The following is a 23,148-nucleotide window of genomic DNA, read 5'->3' on the forward strand; positions in this document are numbered from 1 at the left end:
AATTGATTCATATCATTTATGAAATTTGCTGTTGTCTTGGCCTCAACTGATATTTTTTTTAAAATCAGTATAGGTATGTATAGCAATGGAAACAGAATGACTAAATAACTGTGATGCCAATTTTACCCTCATTTTTTTAAAATCATTTGGATTTAAATGGTCATTCGTTAACTTTGGTGCTAAGCGAAACTGTTTTGCCTTGTTCAGTTTGTACATCTCTTCAATGTAACATTTTTCAGTAATCTGCCTATCATTAAGATGAAACTTTGAAGAAAATAAGTTATTTCTTGTCGATTTTAATAAATGGGGGGCGTCAAACATAAAAAAAAACTTTTATATCATCAACAAAAAAATATGGTTTTTCTATTGTTAATTTAAGAGTTGATTTAACTAGTTTATAAAAGTTTGGACCCTGATTAGATGTTACGGCTAAAACATTTAATCCTACTTTTTTAAGCTTTCGTATTGCCTCAAAGATTATTTCTTTTAAATCATCAACGTTTGTGGAGTTTTTAGTAAAGAAATATGAAATAGATAAAACAATAGGGAATACAAAAAAAAGAAACACTTGGGTCGTTTGAATGTTTTTTGCAAGATTCAACACAGCAGTATTGTCCGTGAGAAGCCATTACCAAACAACTACTATTAATATAAATTATATTAAAGTAAAAGTCCGTAAAACTAGCACTAAATGACAGAATATTAAATTCACAAAAACAAAAAATATTGGCACACTCGGTAATCGTCGAAAATAAACTGAAGCGAGTCAACCCTATAACCACATTTCGTCGACGAATCGGTATAAATCGATAAACTCCGATAGGCGAGAGGGGCGGCGTCGGCAGGTGCGGATGGTTAGTCCAAAAGGGTCGAGTGACTTGACTGTGTTAGACTGTGCCGCTAGACCTTGGCCATCCTAATACATTTCCTTGGAAGCTTAAAGATTTCTTGTACATGGCTAGAATGGCCCCATTTAACAATTTCTTAGCACATATTTGTAGAAAATTAACCATGATAGGCAAATAAAATAGTGGACAAGTATGTAATAGCCCTTAAGGTTCTTAATGGCCGATAAGTGATTTACATGTTCTTTCCATGTTAATTTAGCATACAAAATAACATTACTAGTATAATCAGCAAAAAGGGTAGGTTTTAAATGTTGAACATTTGAAAGATCATTAATGTATGTGAGAGATGTCATGAGAGGCACAATCAAATTGTTTAGTGAAGTCATAAAAAGAAGCATATGAATGGACATGTCTATCAGTATGCAGATGACAAATCAGTTATACTGTCAAGTGGCTCTTTGGCTGGACTATCGAATGCTTCTTCAGGAATGGTGAATGGAATGAAGAATTGGTGCATCAGTAACTTGCTACAACTTAATACATATAAAAGTTTCCTGGGATGCATGTTGATCCATTGCTAAATTGGAGTGAGCATTGCAAGACACTAATTTGCAGACTAAACAGTAATTGTGCTCTGGTCTGCAGACTAAGAATCAATTTATTCACTGATAGCATTAAATTGTACTATGTGTCTTGCATTTAGTCAATATTGAATTATGGAATTTCATTTTGGGGGTGATCTGTTGAGGCTATGGTGGTTTGTAGGGAACAGAAACGCATCATTAGAAATGTTTTTGGTGTTTCAGCAAGAACTAGCTGTAGGCTATATTTTAAGAAACTGGGGGTTAAAGTGCTCCATCTTTGTATTTTTTTGGCATTGGTCATGTTTGTCGAAAAGCAGCCAGATCTTTTTCAGAGAAATTATCAACACTATTAAGAGGAAATTTCAATAATTACGACGGATCATAGTGACTTACGCATTCCTCTACATCATTCACCATTTTTTGAAAGAGGGCCTAAGTTCACGGCTGTACAAGCCTACCGCTCTTTGCCACAGTGCATTAGAGAAATAAACAGTGTCACAATGAAATTCCTTTAAAAAAATGGCTCTGTAGTTGTAATCCGTGGAATATTTTAAATTTTATTACTCAATTTTAATTATGTTAAGTGTGAAAGTAAGCATTATATATATTTTTTATCTTTTTTATGTTTTTAAATTGTATCACACACAGCCCTATAATGAATGGTGCACCATCTTGACGTTGCTTTGTGATTGGAGATCATTTTGTTGGCAGTAAAGGATATTATTATTATTATAAGTTCCCATCCTTCCATGATATTTTGTGTGATATCTATCTATTGCCAATGTTGTAGATTTTTTATTTAGTCTAAAACTAAATTGGATGTCCAAAAATAGATTGTATTTTTTTTCAAAATAAATAATTATTGCTTTAAAATAGCTAGAATAAATTCTAAAATTAAATCACGATATTTTGTTAATTCATCCTACGATACCATTAAATATAGGAAGGACTTTCGCTTATTTAAGTACACCTGGGCAAATACTGGAATATAAAAATACACTGGAATCTTAATTTGGCTAATTGAATAACTATAAGAGTTTGAACTATCATAGTATTCATTTCAAGGTATGGTACCATCAACAGTCAAAAATGAAATTATATGGGAATTTTAATCCAGAGAAATGGAAATTGTTTAAATACCGTGCAAAAAGCCAAATGAGAGTACTCCAATACTCCAATTATATCTGTCTCATTAATTAATTAATACGATAAGACGTAAAGGTAGACATCACAAGTTTTAATTCTGAGTAAACACAGGTATAAATATACAGACATATTTACATTTTTTGCCATTTATCCTATAATACACCTACTTAATATTTTGCAGTGCTCCAGAAAACCAGCTCTGATAACAAATATGATAATTTTTTGGATCTTGTATTTAGTAGCTTAGATTTATTTAGTGTCGAACGTGCAATAGACAAGATTTTTGAGAATAGCTTGCACCATACAGCAATTATTTTTGACCTTTGTTGTGCAGAAAATTCTGATGATATGATATATGAGGAATATTTTTATGATTTTGGTAAGGGAGATTACATAGCAATTAACGATTGTCTTGCTGGGATAGACTGGAATCAGTTATTTTTGGGAGAGACATCTATTGATGTCATAGTTTCAATTTTCTATAATGTGATCTACTTCTCAATGGAAAGGTTTATTCCTCTAAAGAAGTACAAAAGTTCTTCTTTTCCATGGTGGTTTTCTTCAGAGCTTCGCAGTTTGATCATAAGAAAGAAACAAATTCACAAAAAGTTTAAAATTAGTGGTCAACAGCAGGAATATGATGAGTTTGTATTTTTGAGACATCAATGTGAGTAATTAAGAGAGTTGTGCTATCGACAATATATTAATAAGGTGGAAATGAATCTCGCTAGCAATCCGAGGTACTTCTGGTCATATATTCGAAATAAAAGAACTGGTTTTAGCCTTCCCTCCAGAATGACGTACAATAACAGGATTAGTATGAATATCTCGGATACTGCAGATATGTTTGCAGAATACTTTTCATTCGGATGAGCAAGTCAATGACATACCATCTTTTGATTTTGATAAATCAATTTGTCTGAGCATTTTAACTCTGTCAACGCAGGATGTTTATGAGGTTATTACTTCCTCTAAGAATAAGCTCTGCTCTGCACCAGATGGGATTCCGGCATTCTTCCTAAAGAAATGTGTTTGTGTTCTTACAAAACCAATACTGTTCATTTTTAACAAATCTCTAGGTACTGGTTCTTATCCCACTCTCTGGAAGAGAAGTTTTCTAAAACCCATTTTTAAATCTGGTAGTAGAAATTTCCAATTATCGGGCTGTGTGTAACCAATCCGAGTGGCCAAAGCTGCTTGACTGCCTGGTCAGTCATAGGATCGCCTGGAGTTTTAAATCTTTATTTAATCCTCAGCAATTTGGATTTATAAAAGGCAGATCTACTGATGCTAATTTGGTGCTGTATGTCAACTACCTCTACCGCAGCTTGGAGAAGGGACTTCAGGTTGACTCAATATATACAGATTTTTCCAAGGCTTTTGATAGGGTTAACCATGGGGTACTCTTGCAGAAGCTTAGGGCTTTAGGTATTGTGGGGCCTCTTCTTCAGTGGATCTCGGGATTCATCAGAGGTAGAACCCAGATTGTTAATCTTGGAGGTACATGTTCCTCTGAAATGTTGGTGCCATCTGGGGTGCCACAGGGCTCTCACTCAGGCCCTGTTTTATTTTGCCTCTTTTTGATTGATTTAGTTTGGAAACTTGAAAATTGTCGTGTGCTAATGTTTGCTGATGATGTGAAGCTATTTAGGCCTATCACATCCCTTTCCGATGCTGTGCTCCTGCAAAAAGACCTTAATTTGTTCTTTGATTGGTGCCACTTGAATAGAATGGCCCTTAATATCAATAAGTGTCATAAGATTACTTTTTCTAAGCAAAGAAACCCTATTGCTTTTTTTTATAAAATAAATAATGTAGCAATTGGTGTCAAAACAGAGGTTTCTGACTTAGGAATATTTATTGACTTCAGGTTGTCTTTAAAAAGTCACATCAATCATGTGACTGGTAGGGCAATGAAAATGCTGGGTTTTATCCAACGGCCTACATCTGATTTGTCTTTGTTTACTTTTAGATTACTTTATTGCTCTCTTGTTAGGCCCATCTTGGAGTATGGCTCAATTGTGTGGTCCCCGTCATATAACTGCTACAATGAGCAGATTGAAAAAATTCAAAATAAATTTTTAAGGGTGGCTGCTTTTAGATGTGGTTACAGGAGACAGGAGTATTACTATCAGTGGGTCAGGGATAACCTGAACTTACCCACATTAGAGTCACGAAGAATATTACTCGACTTATGTTTTATGCATAAGGTTTTAAATGCTACTATAGATTGTCCCGAGTTATTGTCTCTTTTTAAACTTAGGGTGCCTTCCAGATTGAATAGACAATCAGAAATATTTTCAGTCCCATTCCACCGTACCAATTATGGTATTAATGAGCCAATTAGAAGTGGTAATGGTCTGTCAGGACAGATAAGCTTTTTTGACTCTAGGATTACATCTTTTAGGGGCAGTTAAAGAATATTATTTCATAGGGGCTTTAATTAATTAACTCATCTACACCTCACATTGATTTATAGATGGTTTTGTATCTGAATATATATGTTTGTATGGGTATGCTATGTAACTTTTTTGTAAATGGATTCCGTAAATAAATAATTAAAATAAAAAAATAATGATATAAAAATGTTGAGTCTTTTTATAACCCAAAGGATAATTAGGATTTTATTGCGGTTAAACGATCAACGGTATATCTTTGAGTCAACTATACAACACTCCTTAAATATCCTCTTAAATTATAATGCCAGTACTTACTCTCCAACAGATACACAGCCATCAAAATCCCAATAGTAAACAGTACGCTCATGCTCACCACCAAAATGGTAAGCTGATGCTTCCTGCAGCAACTTCTCTTCAAAACTTTCGGTCTCGAGTTCACATTGACCACAGTAAAATGCATCGAACTGGCAATAGAAACGTTATCCTGTTCCGGTTGCTTCACCGACTTTGGAAGGGAAGCAATCAATTCATTGTCCTGATTGGTCCTTTCCAAGTAGTACTGGATATTGAGATCGCGGGTGTTCGACGAGGGGCTCGTGTGCACGTTGTTGTCTTGGTGTATTTGGGCTAAGTTCGCCGCTGTGAGGAGGAGCGAACCCGATCTTGCGCTCTATAAAAGTTTTTTTTTTTTTTTAATACAAAGTTCATATGAAGAAGTTTTTTTTTTAAGATTGCTTACTTGTGTACTATTATTACTAGAAGTTGAACCCTGAGAACTGTGAGAACTTCGAGCTAGTGTGGGTCTTGGTATATGCCAACTCTTTTTGAGATCTGCGGGGATCTGAAACAAATTAAAAAAAAAAAATGATTATTAAATTTAAGCCTGTTTGGGAGTAACGGTTGCAATAAAATATTTATTTAATTACACTCACTGTCATAAACACATACATGCCAACTCTCAACAACAACATATTACTCTATTAATAAAAATCTTCCATCATGCATAATTTAAACAAATAGATATGGAAATTGATCAGAAGTGCCCCTAACCTGTCTGCGAAGAGCACAGATCTTCAAACGACCTTGCCTAATGAATATTTATAAGTTTCTGTTGTTTATAGGTTAAAGATTCCGGATGTTCTTTACATATTTCTTCTCTAAATGACCCAAAATATCATTCTCTCTGATAAAAAAAAAATTCTAGACGAAAAAAATCAAGGTTCAAAAAAAATTGGTTCTTACGCAGGTACGACAGGTATATAACATTGTTTAAGATCAGGAAGAACAGTGCAAATAAGAAGGCGTGTAGCGGTAGCAAAGAACTTGAACCTGCTGCTTACGTAAGTAAATATTTTGGCAGCAGGAAAAAAAAGTGACCTACTGGGTGTTATTGGTTAATGGTCTTTTGGGTTGGGTTCCTATATTATTGCAAAAAGGTTGATTAATTATATAGGTACATTTTTAATGAATGTATGCTTGTACTTTAATTGTAGGTTTATTAAAAAAAAATTGTGAGAAGGAACGTTACATGACTATAGTCAAATGATTATAACATATTTATATTGTTTACTGTTTCACAGGCCTTGGAAAAGTCTATTTTTCCAAGGGCTATGACAAAGCCAATAGTTGTCCAGTTTTTGATCTTGTACAAAAAAACCTTCGATATTGTTTGGCAAGTGTTTATAAAAAAAATACATGACTAGATTACTGGCATTCCTGTGATATCTGCACGTTAAGTTAATATTTTATTATGTTGTTTCCTAATATTGTGATAGGTTTATGTATGTTGTCTCCAATTTTATAGTGAGATGGACGTAGTAATATCGACTCCTGAAGCATTCGCTTTTAATGGTTTTTGTGATATGATATCCTTGAATGATGGCAAAAAATGTTAATAATGACCTGGGACCAGTTTACTTAGAAAACCAATTGGTTATCACTACATCAGATATTAAATTCTTAGGCATTCAAATAGATAAACTAAAATGTCAGTAACATATTGAACTACTGGGTAGAAAACTTGCATCAAACTGTTTTGCAATTAGGATAATCTCCAATGAGTTAGATAAAGGTACGACAAAACAGACATATTTTGCATTAAATGAATCCCATTTACGGTATGGCATATGTTTTTGGGCCGTTCTAAACACTTGATGCATACATTATTTGTGTTGTAAAAAAGATGTTGAGCAATTAAGTACGTTAATAAAGCCAAAGATTCATGTAGGATTCTCTTTGTTGTGGACAAAATTTTAATATTGCCCTGTCTCTTTATACTTGAAGTAGTATCTTTAATACAGAAGAAATATGGTGGCAGGTTGGGTATAATAGTAGTCAACTTTTTAACCATTTTCCTATCGGAATAAGATAGATTTCTCAGGCTCATAGCTTTAAAAAGGAAGTCAGGAAATTGCTTGTTATAAGACCCTATTAATTATCAAATGTTTAGAACAATAAAGCATATTTTGAATTTGATATACAATGAAACCCTTTAGATATTCGGTGGTAGTAGGTTAAAGTGCGTCCATGAAGTTTTTCCTTTAAAGGTATTGACCAAGAAGAGCCTCTAGTTTTCGTGTTTTCTTTTGTAATGTCTGCAGTATGGAAGCCTTTCACCAAGTGTTCAACATTGTGGCGGTTAATGACTGTCCCATTCATACCTAAAGCCCAAAATGTCCCCAACTGGTTTCACGAGACTGTCCTAAGAGACAGGCTATCAAGTATGATGCAAAATGGATAGATTCTGTTTTTCGAAGATATCCTGTTCCTACATCAATAAAATTTAACCTTGGCATGGTATGACCTTTGAGATCCAAATCAACTTTTCTGATATTTAAAAGGTCTTCCACCGGCAATGATTTAGCTTAAGCAGCATGGAGAATAGATATAATTTCTATTCCGACTTTTTTCAAAATTATTTGGTTATTTACATGGCAAGGACGCACACTCCTAAAATAAGGGCTAGTATTTTATTTGTGGAGAAATGGCACTTTAGAATGGACTTTTTCCTTAACATATTTTTCCCGCGATGGATAAACATAAATATTTCCATTAGTATTAAATTATGATCTGAACCACAGACAGCTCCAGGGTACGTCTTGCATTTAACGACGGAGGATTTCCAGCGAGATCTGACCGTAATGTAGTCAATTTGATTTCTGTATCTATCTCCTGGTGATGTCCATGTGTATAGGCGTCTTTTATGATGTGCAAATAATGTGTTTGCGATAGTGAGATTTTGTTCTTGGCAGAATTGAAGCATTCGTTCACCTCGTTCGTTTCTTGTCCCTAAGCCGAACGAACCAATTATTCCTTTGAGTTGTTCAACTATATCTTTTGTTTTGCCAATTTTAGCATTCATGTCTCCAGTAACAACGAGAATCTCATTTTTAGGAAGTTCATTTATGGTAGCATTCAGCTGCTCATAAACCGACTCAATAGCTTCGTCCGAGGAGTCACTAGTTGGGGCATAGGCTTGTATGACGTTGGCCTTGAAAAGTTGCGATTTGATCTTTATTGTTATGATGCGATCGTTAACAGCATTGTATCCTAAGACAGCTTTGGCGGTTGATCTGGGCAGTATAAGAAAGCAACTCCATTGCGGCTTTCTGTACCTGAAAAGTATACTGTGTTTCCTGAGTCTTTGGTGTAATGCCCGGATCCTTTCCAGTGTGTTTCCGACATGCCTAGCAGATCTATTTTGTTTGCGCGGGCTTCTTTTTCCATGATGATGATGATCGATGATGATTTCCTAACTATGTTGTAAAAAAAGTAATTAAATTCGGAGAGATAATAAATATTTCCTGATCACTTCTCGGAAGTTCCCTAAAGATGAACATTGTTCTATATTAGTGGAAAGTGAGTTAAATAATTGTGCAGCTAAAACTTCGCTTAAAGAATTCGTTACTGTGCCTTGATACACATAGAACCCACGAGCTTAATAAATATACCTGGACTGCCAATTCAATGAAAAGTAAATTACCACTACTAGGGGGCCGCCATTTTGCGTGATTGTGTCCTTTCGATGTTGGTCACTCTGACAAATTTCAGTTGTGCCAATTGTAGGGAAACAAAACAATTAAAGCTTTTGAGAGGTTATGTTTACAAAAATATAAAATAGAAAGTTACATTTAGTTAAGAATTTAAGAGAGTAGATCTGTGATTTTTCTTGTACTTCTCTAAGAATTTCATTAAAATTTATGAAAGTAATCCTAAAATGAGACAAAGTTTCAATTAACTTGAGATAGATGCATGTACTTTAAAATATTTGTTTTATTATTCTGATAATCTTGAATCTTATCAATCCTAATACCATGAAAATGATGATCTACATTTAAATTTTTGCTTGTATTTACTTAACAAATTCAGTTAAAAACACTTTTATTTTGTTTCTATTTTTACTATTACGACTTTTACTTTCCTTCTATCTATACAGTGTTTCCACATTAGTAGGTACAACCATGTCTAATCGACATTTTTTATTTTAAATTTATTAATTTAAAAATTCTATTTTTTACTTAAGTATATAAAACTGTTTATGTTACTCCGTCAAGGTGCGTAGTATAGTTTATAAAAACATAGGTCTGTCACCCGAATCACAAACTGTTTAGTTTTTTAAAACAATTTGCAAGGTTTCATCATTGGGAATGTAGGAAGTATTGTAAAGAGAAAACATCTTAGTTTTGAAAATTACCACGAATTGTTAGTTTAAGACTGATATAAATAGTTGTAGTTTTGGGTGAATAAATCAGTATTGAATTCTACAATCAAGTGGTTCTTTACTCAACCTATTACGGCCAAGCCAACCTTGCCTGTAAACCTATAGTGAGGCTCCTATAGGGTAATAGGGAATAAAAAAGGTTTAAGGGAACCCTCCCTAAATCTTTTCAACCATTTATAAAAATGAAAATATAGATGATTTTATGAGAGTTTGTAATTAGCAAGGGTTTATATAGTAAAAATAAAGACAGACAGGCATTTCACAATAATTCGGTTTTGAGAAACAGCGAACCAAATACCTTTAAATAAGGATGGTGATCCATTATCCACGTATTAAATAAGGAGGAAGCTATATCGCCTATTGCAGAAGATATACCCAAAAGCGTCGTTTACCAATCGACAAAAATTAATCAATCCGCTATACTCACACGTCAAACGTCAGCGTCGTCAATTTTATTACCGTTATTTAATAAATTTTTTTTGGCAACACTGAGAATGTTCAGAGTGACCAACATCAAAAGGACACAACCACTATAAAAATGGCGGCCACCAGGCAATAGTCATTTTTGGGTATCGTGGCCATAAGCATTAGCAGTCCAGGTATATTTATTAAGTTCGTGATAGAACCCCCACCATGACGAGTTTGAGTCGACCTATTAGCATGGAAATCAGAGATAGTGCCAAGTTTTTGGCGGTTAAACTAAGCATGCCAAATGTAAGTGATACTTTTCCCTGATAGTGAGCCAACCGGACTTTTTATTAAATGTGGCGTTACGTGGTCATATTTTCGAACATCATAGCAAAACCTTAGACATGCATTTTGTATGTTTTGTAGGCGCAGTTGGTCACGATGAGGTAAACAAGACATAAAACAACATTCCAATAATTTAGGTTGGATAGCACTAATGCTTCAGATAATCTTAGTCTTGTTTGAACATCAAAAGCCTCTCTCTGCGACTCTCTATAAGCGATGATTAGAAAATCTACTTAAATTTCTACACTATCGGATTTTATGGAACATACTTAAACTTTAATAAAAAGCGGATAAAAATGTATAAAAACTAGTATTTAAGCATGACGGGGACTAGCCTATAGCTATTCAACCTAACCACTGATTAAAATAAAAAAAAAGGTTGCTACTCATATGAGGAGCAACTTATCAAAGCGCATTATGTCCACTCGAGGACAAAATTCAGTGCATTACGGTTTTGGATTTACTATAGCATTATATCCTTGTCTAATTTGTGTGTAAAATCTGATGTTTATATCGAGACTGATACATCAGAACGCATTCGTCCAATAGGAAGCGGCAAATTCGCATGACGACATCGTGTAAATCATCTGATTTTTTTTAAATTCTGCCATACTTAATATCGTTACTCATTAAGGTTTAGCTGTTGATATATTAACGTTTTTGTTGTTGTTATGATGGAAAACCTTGATCAGAGTGTTTCTTTAGGAGAGAATAGCCAAGGATCGAGGAAAAAATTGCGACAAAAGTACGTACGTATAAGGGCTATAACAACGAAGATAAAAAAAACATGTTGAAAAGTTTTTGTATAAAAATTATTTCTTGTATCTCGGTTTTATTTTATATTAAGTGAAAAAACTGCTCAGCGGGGTTTTATTTTTTATATTCCCATTTTAATGTTTACAACATAGAGCATTATATCCCGTATCGGCCACGACAAAACGCATTAGATCCACAGTAATGGATCAAAAAGCTTCCAACTGGTTATTGACTTTTTCTCACAGAAATTGTTGGTTTTGATTTCAATTAGACCTATTTAGAAAAGTATCGACCCGTATCTATGAAAATACCTTACTATGCAGGATTAAAATGAACGGAAACAAGAAATATTCGTTTTTTGTAGTTGGTGAAAAGACTGTTTTGAGGGACATAATTCGCTTTGAAAAGTTACTCCTCATATATTTTGCAAATCAGTGTTCATATTCCTACATGCTACTTCGAAATTATTAACGTTAAAAGAATAATATACTTGAATATCATCAGCAAATTGATGTGAGTTAAAATAGCCAAAGAATTTTAAAAAATCCGATGTGTAAATACAAAATAAAAGAGGGCCCAGCACGCTGCCCTGGGAAACACCCTGTGTAATCGATCTAGTTTCCGATCTTGAAAGACGACTATAAAAGACGATTTACTTTCTATTTTAGACAATTTCTCTAATAATTTTGAAAATAATGCAAAGCAGCACCTTCAAGACCCTAATATTTTAACTTAATTAATAAGTGATGGTGATTAATGGTATCGAAAGCCTTACTAAAATCGAGGAGTATGAGGCTTGGGCAAAGATTACTATCCCAAGCTCTAAATATGTCATCAGTTATTTGGAGTAAGGCTGTAACAGTGCTATGTGGTCCTGAGGTAAATGTACTTCTGAAAACATTCTACAGGGTACGTAGTATCTCTTGTAATACTTGTGGCATTTCTATATCAATGTCTCCCAGAGTTGAATATTGGCTGAAAAAATCATTTTCCAGCAGCACATATATAAAACTTTATATCCACGAAGTACTGTAATTACAAAAGTTGCACTTTTTATAGGTTTATCCTCATTCTCTTACTTAGCTGTTTATGATTTTCTAGGGCTGTTTTGATTATCTCAGGATGATTTAAAGTGCACTAGATATTAAAATAGCTATCATCGGAAGTTGGACCAATCAAATACACGATGGCGGTTAAAAGATAGAATAGAATGGTATAAATACTAAAGAAGAATTAAGCATACATACCTCATTTCGTCGCCTTTCATACAAAGGAGCGTAACTCGATATAATTTATTTCCTGGGTTATGCACGCAAACTGTTTAGGCGTATCTCATCAAGTCATTTTAAAACAGTAGACAAAAAGGCGTATCTTAGATACGCCTAGTCTATGTAGTCTATGTACTACATATCGTGAAGGAAATGCTTCTGAGAAAATGAAACTAGAAGAAAGATACCAATTACACCTTAAGAACAAAGAAGAAATTAGAAAAATAAAACAAGAAAGTAAAGATAAGTCTATTAATGATAATTTCTTTTTAAGTGCAGTGTTTGATTTACAAGTCATTTATTTGCTAAAAACAAACGAAAGTGCCGTGTTTTATAAGAGACGTCTAGCAGCTTACAACTTTACATTATACAATTTGGCATCTAAGGAATAGTTTTGTTATACATGGAGTGAAATTGACAGCAAAAGAGGCTCATCGGAAATATCAACATGTATCTACAAATTTTTGATGCATTACGATGAAAAAGAGGTTAAATCTGCAGATTTATTTGCCGATGGCTGTAGCGGCCAAAATAAAAATTCCATAGTCGCTATAATGTTACTATATTTTGTAAGAAGCACCAAGAACATTAGGCAAATTCGTCTTCGATTTTTTGAGCCCTTTCATGGTCAAAGTGAAGGGGACTGAGTCCATAGTGCCATAAGTACTGCCATTTCGCGTTCAGGAAACATATTTGTTCCATCTCAGTTGATTCCGATTTTTAGACTAGCTAGGGCTAAAAATCCCTATAATGTAATTCCAATGAATTATTCCGATTTCATAGATTTTAAAGGCTTGTCGAAAGATTTAAGAGTTTTAAGCATACGCCAAGATGATGACAGAAACCAAATCAACTGGTTTTTTTAAAGTGTCTCACTGTGATGAACATTATAGAAGCCTCACATTAAAGAGAAGAAACATAGATCATTTTTCCCTCGGAGAACTTAACAATGAACGACCAAAGATAACATGTCTAAAATATCAGGACCTAATTTCTTTATGCAGTGGAGAAACTCCTGTAATTCGATCTCAGGAGCATGTGTCATTTTACAGATCTCTTCCACATGAATAAGTCCCTGTTTTTATCGTATTATGTTATAAACAGTTTAGTTTTTTCGTTAGAGTTTTTTTACTTTTGGTTTACTATGATATATTTTTTAAGTTAAAAAATTAACAAAAATTTTTAATTATTCTTATAAAGCTGATAGTGTTAAGGGCGTTAAGGAACCTACGTTTATTTTTTTGCGATAAGAATTTTTTTTAAGGCCAGGCCAGGATTTCTACTTTTCATTTCTTTGAAGTACTAGGTTAATTTGAAACTTAATAAATGTTTAATTTTTCAAATAAAAGTTTGATTACCATGGGTTGTTGTTATTCTGCAGGGGGCGTAACTTTTTTAAAACAATTCGATTACAGCACACAAAAAGGCGTATCTCAATCTTTTTTTGATTTTTGGAAAAACTGGAAAACTTATCTAAATTTCATAATAGCAAATTGTTCTAATCATAGATGCCCGCATGAGCACAAAATTTAAGCCGCAAATTACAAACCGTTTTCTCACAGCGAGAGTTTCTTTTGAGCCAACATCTTAAAATGCTTTTCCTGTAAAATACAAATATTTCAGATACGCCCCGATGTGGGCAAGGCGACGATTTGTGCCTCATAATTGCTGCTAAACAATTTTTTTTAATTATTTTTTTCCAAATCGGAAATAAAAATTGGTGCAGTCGATAGGACGAAACGGTAATATTTACAACAGGCATCGCCTGATCCAAATTTCAGGAAAAGATTCAAAGGTTACTGGCACTCAATGGTAGAGTAAAGTAATATTTAGAAGAGTTGGATTTATTCTAGAAGATGGATATTTTAACAGGAAGTCAACATTGCATGATTTAGTATCGTGGTAAAAGTTGAATTAAAAATAACTATTGAAAAAGCAAAATCTTCTTTGATCAATATTCAAATTTCTTATTCATGAAACTGAGACTATATGTCCGGAGAAATGAAAAATGCCTAAACATGTGGATTAGTAAATAAAATAACCTTGAATCCTTCAGTTGCCTTTCAAAAGAACTGGTTTTAGACCCACAGTATAGATCTTGGAAATAACCTAATGCGAACGAAATTCCTTATGACGAATGAACCTTTGACCTTCCTCGTTAATACACCGGACGTAAAGGAAAGTGACTAAACCTTATTTCGATATATAGAACCGACCTTCCGTTGTTGCATAACGTTTAAAATTCAATAACGTTCCACTTGGTACGACAGTATCATAAGTCGTGACTCGTAATTTTTCGTAGATCGTGTTTGGGTGTAAAATAGAGAAAAAAAATCGTTTATTTTCACCTGTCAGGTTGCAAGGTCCTGTCATCTAGTCTCCAGATGAAAAAAGTCAAGGGGACTAACGTGTATTTAGACGCGAGCGCTGACCAGAAACCCGTGCATCTTTTGTCTTAAATGTCAAAGGATCAAAAACAGCCTGTGTAGGCATACATTTTTTTCTTTAATTCTTTCAGCAGGTTATGCGGGTTTCGGCTCACGAAGGTCATACAAGAAGTAATTGCAAAACCCTTAAACTTGTTCTAAAAATAGTAATTTTTTGTTCGGGGGCATTGTCAAGAGCGTCTCAAGGCTTTTACGGGTATAATATAATGATATCGAACTCGTTAGGTGATGCATTAAATTTGTTGTTTTACGGAAATTACCCAGGTGCGGCTGACATAACATCCCACTCCCTAAAAGAACCAATCAAAAAAAAAAAGATTGAATAACCATATTTTAATAGGCGGTAATCGAGATTCAAGAACACTTTCACGAAAACTCTGCTGGTTGGCACGTATTTAGTTAAATGAGTGACTTTCTTGGTATGAATGTACTTGTTATTGAATTTCTTCACTTCAATTTCATCACATTTATTTATTCAATTGATCTATACTAGTTAAATAAAGAAAAATCAGGGTTTCTTCCCAGTTGATCCCTTAAAGAAATTATAAACCTTAATTGTAACAAATCTGAAACTAAGACATTGATAGCATGAAATTCAATATAATCAGATGCATGTTCCTGTTTTACTGAAATGCCTTATAGAATGTGCATTTTACAGTGAAACTGTGGAAGTGGGAAGGAGATTATATTGGCATTACAATTTGAAATTCGGCGTATACAATACCTGATCCAATCTTAAGTTATAAAATTTCCCTGACAAGTACTATATAAGAATACACACAGAATTAAAAAAAAATTAGATTTGTCTCTGGTCAAATAGAAGAACAAGGGAAATTATTTATATTAGACCTTAATCAAGTGCAAGTAATAAAATTTCAAAACTAAATAAACCTAAACGTTTATGGAAAACAGCACTTCTGCGCATTCTCGCTGAACCATATATCAGGTACATTAAAACCGAAATAAAAACGCATTTTCCAAGGTCCCAAATCAACTTCTCTGACCCGCTTTACGTAATTGTAAGAAGAAAAAAAAAAAAGGTCAAACGAATGGAATGCTTTTGTTTTTTTAATTAAATTTCAAAAAAATATTACGGTTCACTTAAGAGAAATAGTTTAGAGCACTTAAATCGGGATGTTTGGGTGGCCGTGTACGTTTTTTTTTTTTTTTTATAACAAATCAAAATAGTAGGTGGGTCGGTCACAACCCACATTTATTATCACGCTTTTTATCTATAAATTAAAACGAGACAATAGGGGTCTAAAATTACGAAGGTTACCCTCACAATGGCGGCCGTTTCATAATTCATTTAATGCGTCCGTTGCCTAATTCAATAATTTCAACAAAAAAAAAAATTAAATATCATAATTCGTAATAACGCGGTTTAATTAAGGATATTACATTTGTTTGAACCTAATAAGGATTCATTTGTAAACAAACGGTGATGTAATAATGTTCACCTGTAAATATTTAAAAGAACATTTATGTAATAACAAAACAATGTGCCGATACATCGAGAATGTGCAAAGGTGATTCGTGTATTGTCAAATTAGCACGTAGGGGTTAAGTGCATGCGAATTGTTCGGCTTGGGAAACCCAGAAGACGTGTCACTGGTTTGCCATATGATATGAACTTAAATTGGTTTTTAAGCAGACTTAGGTCGGGTGGGTGTGCAGGCCTGCATTTAATTAAGTCATAGAATTGCATTTAAATTTGCATCTTCAACTCTTTTTTTTTGACATTATATCTTTAAATGAACTGTTTATTTTTAAATGGTGCCTCTTTTATAGATTCTTTTTTTTTGCTGTTGCCATTTAAATATAACTCATGTTTGGTCTTTTAAAATTTTCACTTTTTTATACTTTTTTCCTAGGATCTCATCTTCATATTTAATTGGAAATTTGTTTTTCTCCTATTGGCATTTTTTACTTTTTTTGTTCCTATTTATTTTATCACTTGCAGGTCAAAAGAATTTATTTCAATTATTTTTTTGTATTGATTTGTATTAATGCATTTATTTTAATAAGGCGTAATTTATGCTTTTATTACTTATTTTTTTTAAATTAAAAAAAATCTGAAGTTTCTTTTCTCCCAGGCATTCCGACATTTAAAAATAAATATAATTCGAAATACAAATCTTGTATTAAATAATTCATGTCTTGTTTCCAATTGCATTAACTCTCATCTAATTTTTATTATTTAATTTTTTTTATTGAATCAAATTTTTTATGAATGCAGTTTTTCTTATTAATTTTGCTAATTATTTTTTACCATTTAATTATTTTCATGTGCACCAATTCCTTAATTAACACCTTAAATTCTATTTTCTATTTTTTCATACTTTTTTATCAGATAAATTTTAAAGAAAAATAATAAGCAAGTACAAAAAACGAAAAAGTATAAATTACTCAAAATTCTCAAAATGATGAAACAAAAATAAAGACAAAGGAAGAAAAATCCAATAAAAACACTTTTTTGAGAGGTAATTGTGGCAACATCATCTCGAATCCGTATCCTGAGGATGACAATAAAACTTGTTGAAACGTTGCTACAAACACAACAACGATTTCTGTGTTTTTTTTTAATATTACTCTAATCTAGACTCTTCTCTGTTCTATTGTAATTCCATTTTTTATGGTTGACCTTTTGTCAACCTAATTTGTAATAAAGGTTTGTGTATATTAATTTTTTAATTTAATCCTAATAATTTTCAGTTATTTTATCATCATCAAAAATTTTTAATGCATTTTTATTGTTTAATGATTTATTCGTTTTTTTTTTTAAATTATTTTATTACCCATATTAACAGAAAAAAAACTAATTAAATAAAAATAATGAAAAGAAAGGAATAAAGCAGAAAAACTAAAAGCAAAATACGAGAGGCCAAACTTTCATAATAATTATAAAAAAGGATTCATGATAGCTCACAAGCTAAAAAGAGAAGGATAGCGTTTCGCCTACTCTTTAGTACTACCTCTTTTTTAGATTTTTAAATTTCAAGCCTTTTAACTTATCATATGCGTCAATTGCCTGGAAAAATTAATTTATTTATTTATTAATGACGTTAAAGTGGAAATTTTTAAAGAAAATTTACAATTCTAGGCATTTGAGGCATTTTAATTAGGATTAAAGGTTAAAAAAAAAATAATTAATTTATTAATGTGGAAGTTAAAATTGTTTTACAATTCCAGGCAGTTAAGGCATTTTAATTAATATTAAACCTCAACTGCCTGAAACAATTAATTAATTAATTGTTAATTGGCGTGCAAGTTAAAACTTATTTCACGATTCTGTAGATTTTTTTTTCACATTTGAAACATTTTAATTAAAATTATGCCTCAATCGCCTGGAATAATTAATTAATTTCTCAAGAACGTTAAATTTGATTTTTTCAACAATTCTAGGAAATTGAGGAAGAGATTAAATTTAATTAAGACTAAAATGCCTTAACTTATTTTACGATTCCAGAAAGTTGATTTTTTTCTTTAGGTTTTTTTTAAAAATTCAAGCCTTTTTATTAATCATATGCCTCGATTGCCTGGAAAAATTAATTAGTTTATTAGCGACATTAATTGTTTTGCAATTCCAGGCATTTAAGGCATTTTAATTAAAGTTAAAATGAAAAAAACTAATTCTAGACGATTCTAGACAGTTTAAATTTAATTAAAATTATGCCTCAATTGCCTGGAATAATTAATTAATTTATTAATGTGGTTAAAATTAAAATTGTTTTACAATGCCAGGCAGTTAAGGCATTTTAATTAAGATTAAACCTCAACTTCCTAAAGCAATTAATTAATTAATTTTCAATTGGCGTGCAAGCTAAAACTTATTTTACAATTTTGTAGGTTTTTTACATTCGAGACATTTTAATTAAAATTATGCCTCAATCGCCTGGAATAATTAATTAATTTCTCAAGAACTTTAAATTTGATTTTTTTTAACAATTCCAGGAAATTGAGGAAGAGATTAAATGTAATTAAGATTAAAATGCCTTAACTTATTTTACTATTCCAAAAAGTTTAATTTTTTTAGTTTTTTTTTTAAATCAAGCCTTTTTATTAATCATATGCCTCGATAGCCTGGAAAATTAATTAATTTATTAACGCCATTATTTTGCAATTCCAGGCATTTGAGGCATTTTAATTAAAGTTAAAATGAAAAAAACTAATTCGAGACGATTCCAGACAGTTTAAATTTAATTAAAATTCTGCCTCAATTGCCTGGAATAATTAAGGCAATATTAAGACAATAATTATTGTCTTACAATTCCAGGCAGTTAAGGCATTTTAATTAAGATTAAACCTCAACTTCCTGAAACAATTAATTAATTAATTTTTTAATTGGCGTGCAAGCTAAAACTTATTTTACAATTTTGTAGATTTTTTATATTTGCGACATTTTAATTAAAATTATGCCTCAATCGCCTGGAATAATTAATTAATTTCTCAAGGGCGTTAAATTTGTTTTTTTTTTAACAATTTTAGGAAATTGAGGCATTTTAATTAAGATCAAAATGCCTTAACTTATTTTACGAATCCAGAAAGTTGCATTTTTTTAGGTTTTTTTTAAATTAAAGCCTTTTTAATAATCATATGCCTCGATTGCCTCGAAAAATTAATTAGTTTATTAGCGACATTAATTGTTTTGTAATTCCAGGCATTTGAGGTATTTTAATGAAGGTTAAAATGAAAAAAACTAATGTTGCGATTCCAGACAGTTGAAATTTAATTAAAATTATGACTCAATTGCCTGGAATAATTAATTAATTTATTAATGTGGTTAAAGTTAAAATTGTTTTACAATTCCAGGCAGTTAAGGCATTTTAATTAAGATTAAACTTCAACTGCCTGAAAAAATTAATTAAGTAATTTTTAATTGACTTTTAAGCTAAAATTTATTTTACAATTCTGTAGATTTTTTAAATTTGATAACATCTTAACTCAAATTATGCCTCAATTGACTGGAATAATTAATTAATTTTTTAATTGGCGTGCAGGCTAAAACTTATTTTACAATTTTGTAGATTTTTTACATTTGAGACATTTTAATTTAAATTATGCCTCAATCGCCTGGAATAATTAATTAATTTCTCAAGGACGTTAAATTTGGTTTTTTTTTTAACAATTTTAGGAAATTGAGGCATTTTAATTAAGATTTATTAGTGGCATTAATTGTTTTGCGATTCCAGGCATTTGAGGTATTTTAATGAAGGTTAAAATAAAAAAAAACTAATGTTGCGATTCCAGACGGTTGAAATTTAATTAAAATTATGCCTCAATTGCCTGGAATAATTAATTAATTTATTAATGCGGTTAAAGTTAAAATTGTTTCACAATTTTAGGTAGTTAATACATTTTAATTAAGATTAAACTTCAACTGCCTGAAAAAATTAATTAAGTAATTTTTAATTGACCTTTAAGCTAAAATTTATTTTACAATTATGTAGTTTTTTTAAATTTGATAACATCTTAACTCAAATTAGGCCTCAATTGACTGGAATAATTAATTAATTTCTTAATGACGTTAAAGTTGAAATTGTTTTACTATTCCAGACAGTTGAAGTATTTTTATTAGCATTAAACCTCAACTGCCTGAAATAATTAATTTGAAATTGACATTTAAGTTAAAATTTATGTGAGAATTCTTTAGATTTTTTAAATTTGAAGCATTTTAATTAAAATTATACCTCAACTTCCTGGAATAATTAATTAATTTCTCAATGACATTAAAATAGTTATAATAGTGTTACGATTCTAGACAGTTGAGGTCAGTAGGTATATATACAATCAGTCAAAAACTCTTTTTATTTTCTAAAATGGCAATAAACTGCTTGAAATATTTCTTTGCCAGTTAAAGGAGATTTATAGGTTCTTCTACTCTACATAGTTGATCGTAATTTTCAGGCAGTCTAAGGTAGTTTTTGGTTTGTCTTTTATTGTTCTTTAATGATCTAAAATAACCTAAAAATAGCAATAAACTGCTTGGATGATGACTTTCAAATGCCCGCAATAAATCGGGTAATAAACTAATCTTTAACTATCTGATCGATTTTAAATGACCGTCAACGGGAGTTTGTCTGTAAATTTCACTATTTAATTTGGTCGCCAAAAATTGTGCTTTTATGTAAATTGTGGCATCATCTGGTAGATGGTCTGTATCCTGAGGATCACAATAAAACGTCTCGAAACTACAACCACAACAAGGTTCTATATATATTTTTCAATACCCATTTCCTATTTGTTATGTCGTAATCTCATAAAACAAACAATTTAATTTTTTTTTTGTCACAGTTGACCTTTCGCCAACTTAATTTGCACTGGCCCCATAAAAATTCTCCTATAGAAGGACGGCAGTCCCAAAAATAAAATTAAAAGAGTGACGGATTTTTTTTTCTCAAGAATTTTTATTAATTATGTGACTTTCGAGGCGCCAAACGTCGAAATACTTAACTCATGCATATTTATAATTTTATAAGGAAATTCCGAGCGTACTAATAATAAATAAACGTATGCATAAATAAACTGCTATTTACAATGACCAATTATGAATAATTATTTTAAGATGTCGAGGAATTCAGGAGGATCATTTTAAAACGAATAAACATTATGGCAAAAGTTTGAATGTTAATTAGGTTGTAGCTTTTTTAGATCGTCCATCTAATACATGCAGTAGAGAGAGATGGGACTGTTACTTATGTATTTGTTATTGTTACTTATGTTGGTGTCGTGATAAACAACAAAACATTGTTTTAAATGCGGCACTACAAAATATCCATACGTAATTCATTCGACAATGCCATTCAATCATTTAAACATTGCCGTATTAATAACAATAGATATTTTTTTAAGTTGAATATAATACAGTTTTAATGACTAGTAGTACAAATCGAATGATTCATTCATTTAATGTAAGTACATTAGATAACGATTTCATTTAAATTCTTGAAATTAAATCCGGCAGGTCCGTGTCGACATTTTAATCAAGTAGCTTGAACCTTGTGACGTAACTCTATTATGTATATTTTAGGTATGGGCACATTTACATAAGCAAGAAAAATGATCATAAGTCATTAGCTAAAAAGAGAACGACAGAGTGTTTCTTACTCGCACTCTACTAACTAGATTACCTCGTAATCATATACATATAAACCTATTAAAATTTTTAATAGGACGCCATTACATTTCTTCTGTTCAAACTTAATGCCTTGCCTCTTAATTTCTATTGCACTCTAGACATAAATTTGCCATGTCTGTATACACAATATGTACATTCTAGGTATAGACGCAGTAATTAAAATAAGTTTTAAAAAATTGATCAGAGGTGGCAAGTAAAAAAAGGGATCGATAGCGTTTATCCTACTTCCTCTTTACTCACTACAGTACGATCCAAATTGAAAGTGAAGACGGTCAAGAAGTACCTACCAAATAATCATATACATATAAACTCATGAAAAAGTTTATACGGGCGTATATTCCGAAGATACTATCGTAGTTAAATAATTCATCAAATAATGAAATATTTGCATTCATAGTTCCTGAGACCAACAGATTTGCAGGTAGAGAATCAAAATCTATAATAACTAATAGATAAAAGTGCTCAAATTTCGTGTAATTTTAGGATATATTTGGTTCTTCGTTGCATTTAGGATTTATGTGCCAAGGATAATCTTATAATGAAAATAATATATATTTTATAAGAAAATATATTGAATTTCTTCTTTGTAACTTAACTGACTAAACTGTGAATTTTTGATATTTCTTACTTGATTCTAGGTAATAAATAGTTCTCACTTGGTTTCATGACTGCGTCATCTGCATAAGACGTTGCTATCTCATTGATCTTTAATTATATAAAATAATTGTAAATATAATTTTTAGATCCTTTTTTATAAATTGGGATAATAATTGATGATTTAAAGCCTGAAATTTTAGTAGATACAAGAATGAGGTCAATAATATACCTGAGAGGCTCGACAACATACTGACGGCACTATTTTTGATGTTATTCCATCTGAACCTAGAGAACTATTTTTTTTTTTAAAAATCAATATGTATCCAGCTCACTTATAGTTATTGAACTTAAAGCCATAGAGTTTAATAGTGTTGTACTATCAGGAATATTACAAAAATCAACTATATCAGTGTCATTTGCAAATTCTTTAATATTTTAATATGAACTAAGGATATCTTGATTAGATTTTGGTTTGGATTTATTCAAAGCATC

General features: G+C 31.6%; 2 protein-coding genes across 4 annotated transcripts in view; one reads left to right on the forward strand and one right to left on the reverse strand.

Annotated features, from left to right (window-relative positions):
• LOC126740597 (nuclear migration protein nudC) overlaps positions 1-23,148 on the forward strand; it is an 81,438-nt gene that overhangs the window by 3,402 nt on the left and 54,888 nt on the right. The window lies entirely within an intron of this gene.
• The window catches only part of LOC126740593 (uncharacterized), a 71,287-nt gene that overhangs the window by 2,287 nt on the left and 45,852 nt on the right, over positions 1-23,148 (reverse strand). For all 3 annotated transcript variants that reach the window (XM_050446683.1, XM_050446681.1, XM_050446682.1), the window contains exons 2-3: positions 5,717-5,818; positions 5,293-5,647 (exon numbers count right to left, since the gene is read on the reverse strand). In XM_050446683.1, the coding sequence (XP_050302640.1) occupies positions 5,293-5,647; positions 5,717-5,818 (457 nt within the window). The remainder of the gene's footprint in view (positions 1-5,292; positions 5,648-5,716; positions 5,819-23,148) is intronic.

This window comes from Anthonomus grandis, chromosome 9 (assembly GCF_022605725.1).
Source record: "Anthonomus grandis grandis chromosome 9, icAntGran1.3, whole genome shotgun sequence".
NCBI classification, from domain to species: Eukaryota; Metazoa; Arthropoda; class Insecta; order Coleoptera; family Curculionidae; genus Anthonomus; species Anthonomus grandis.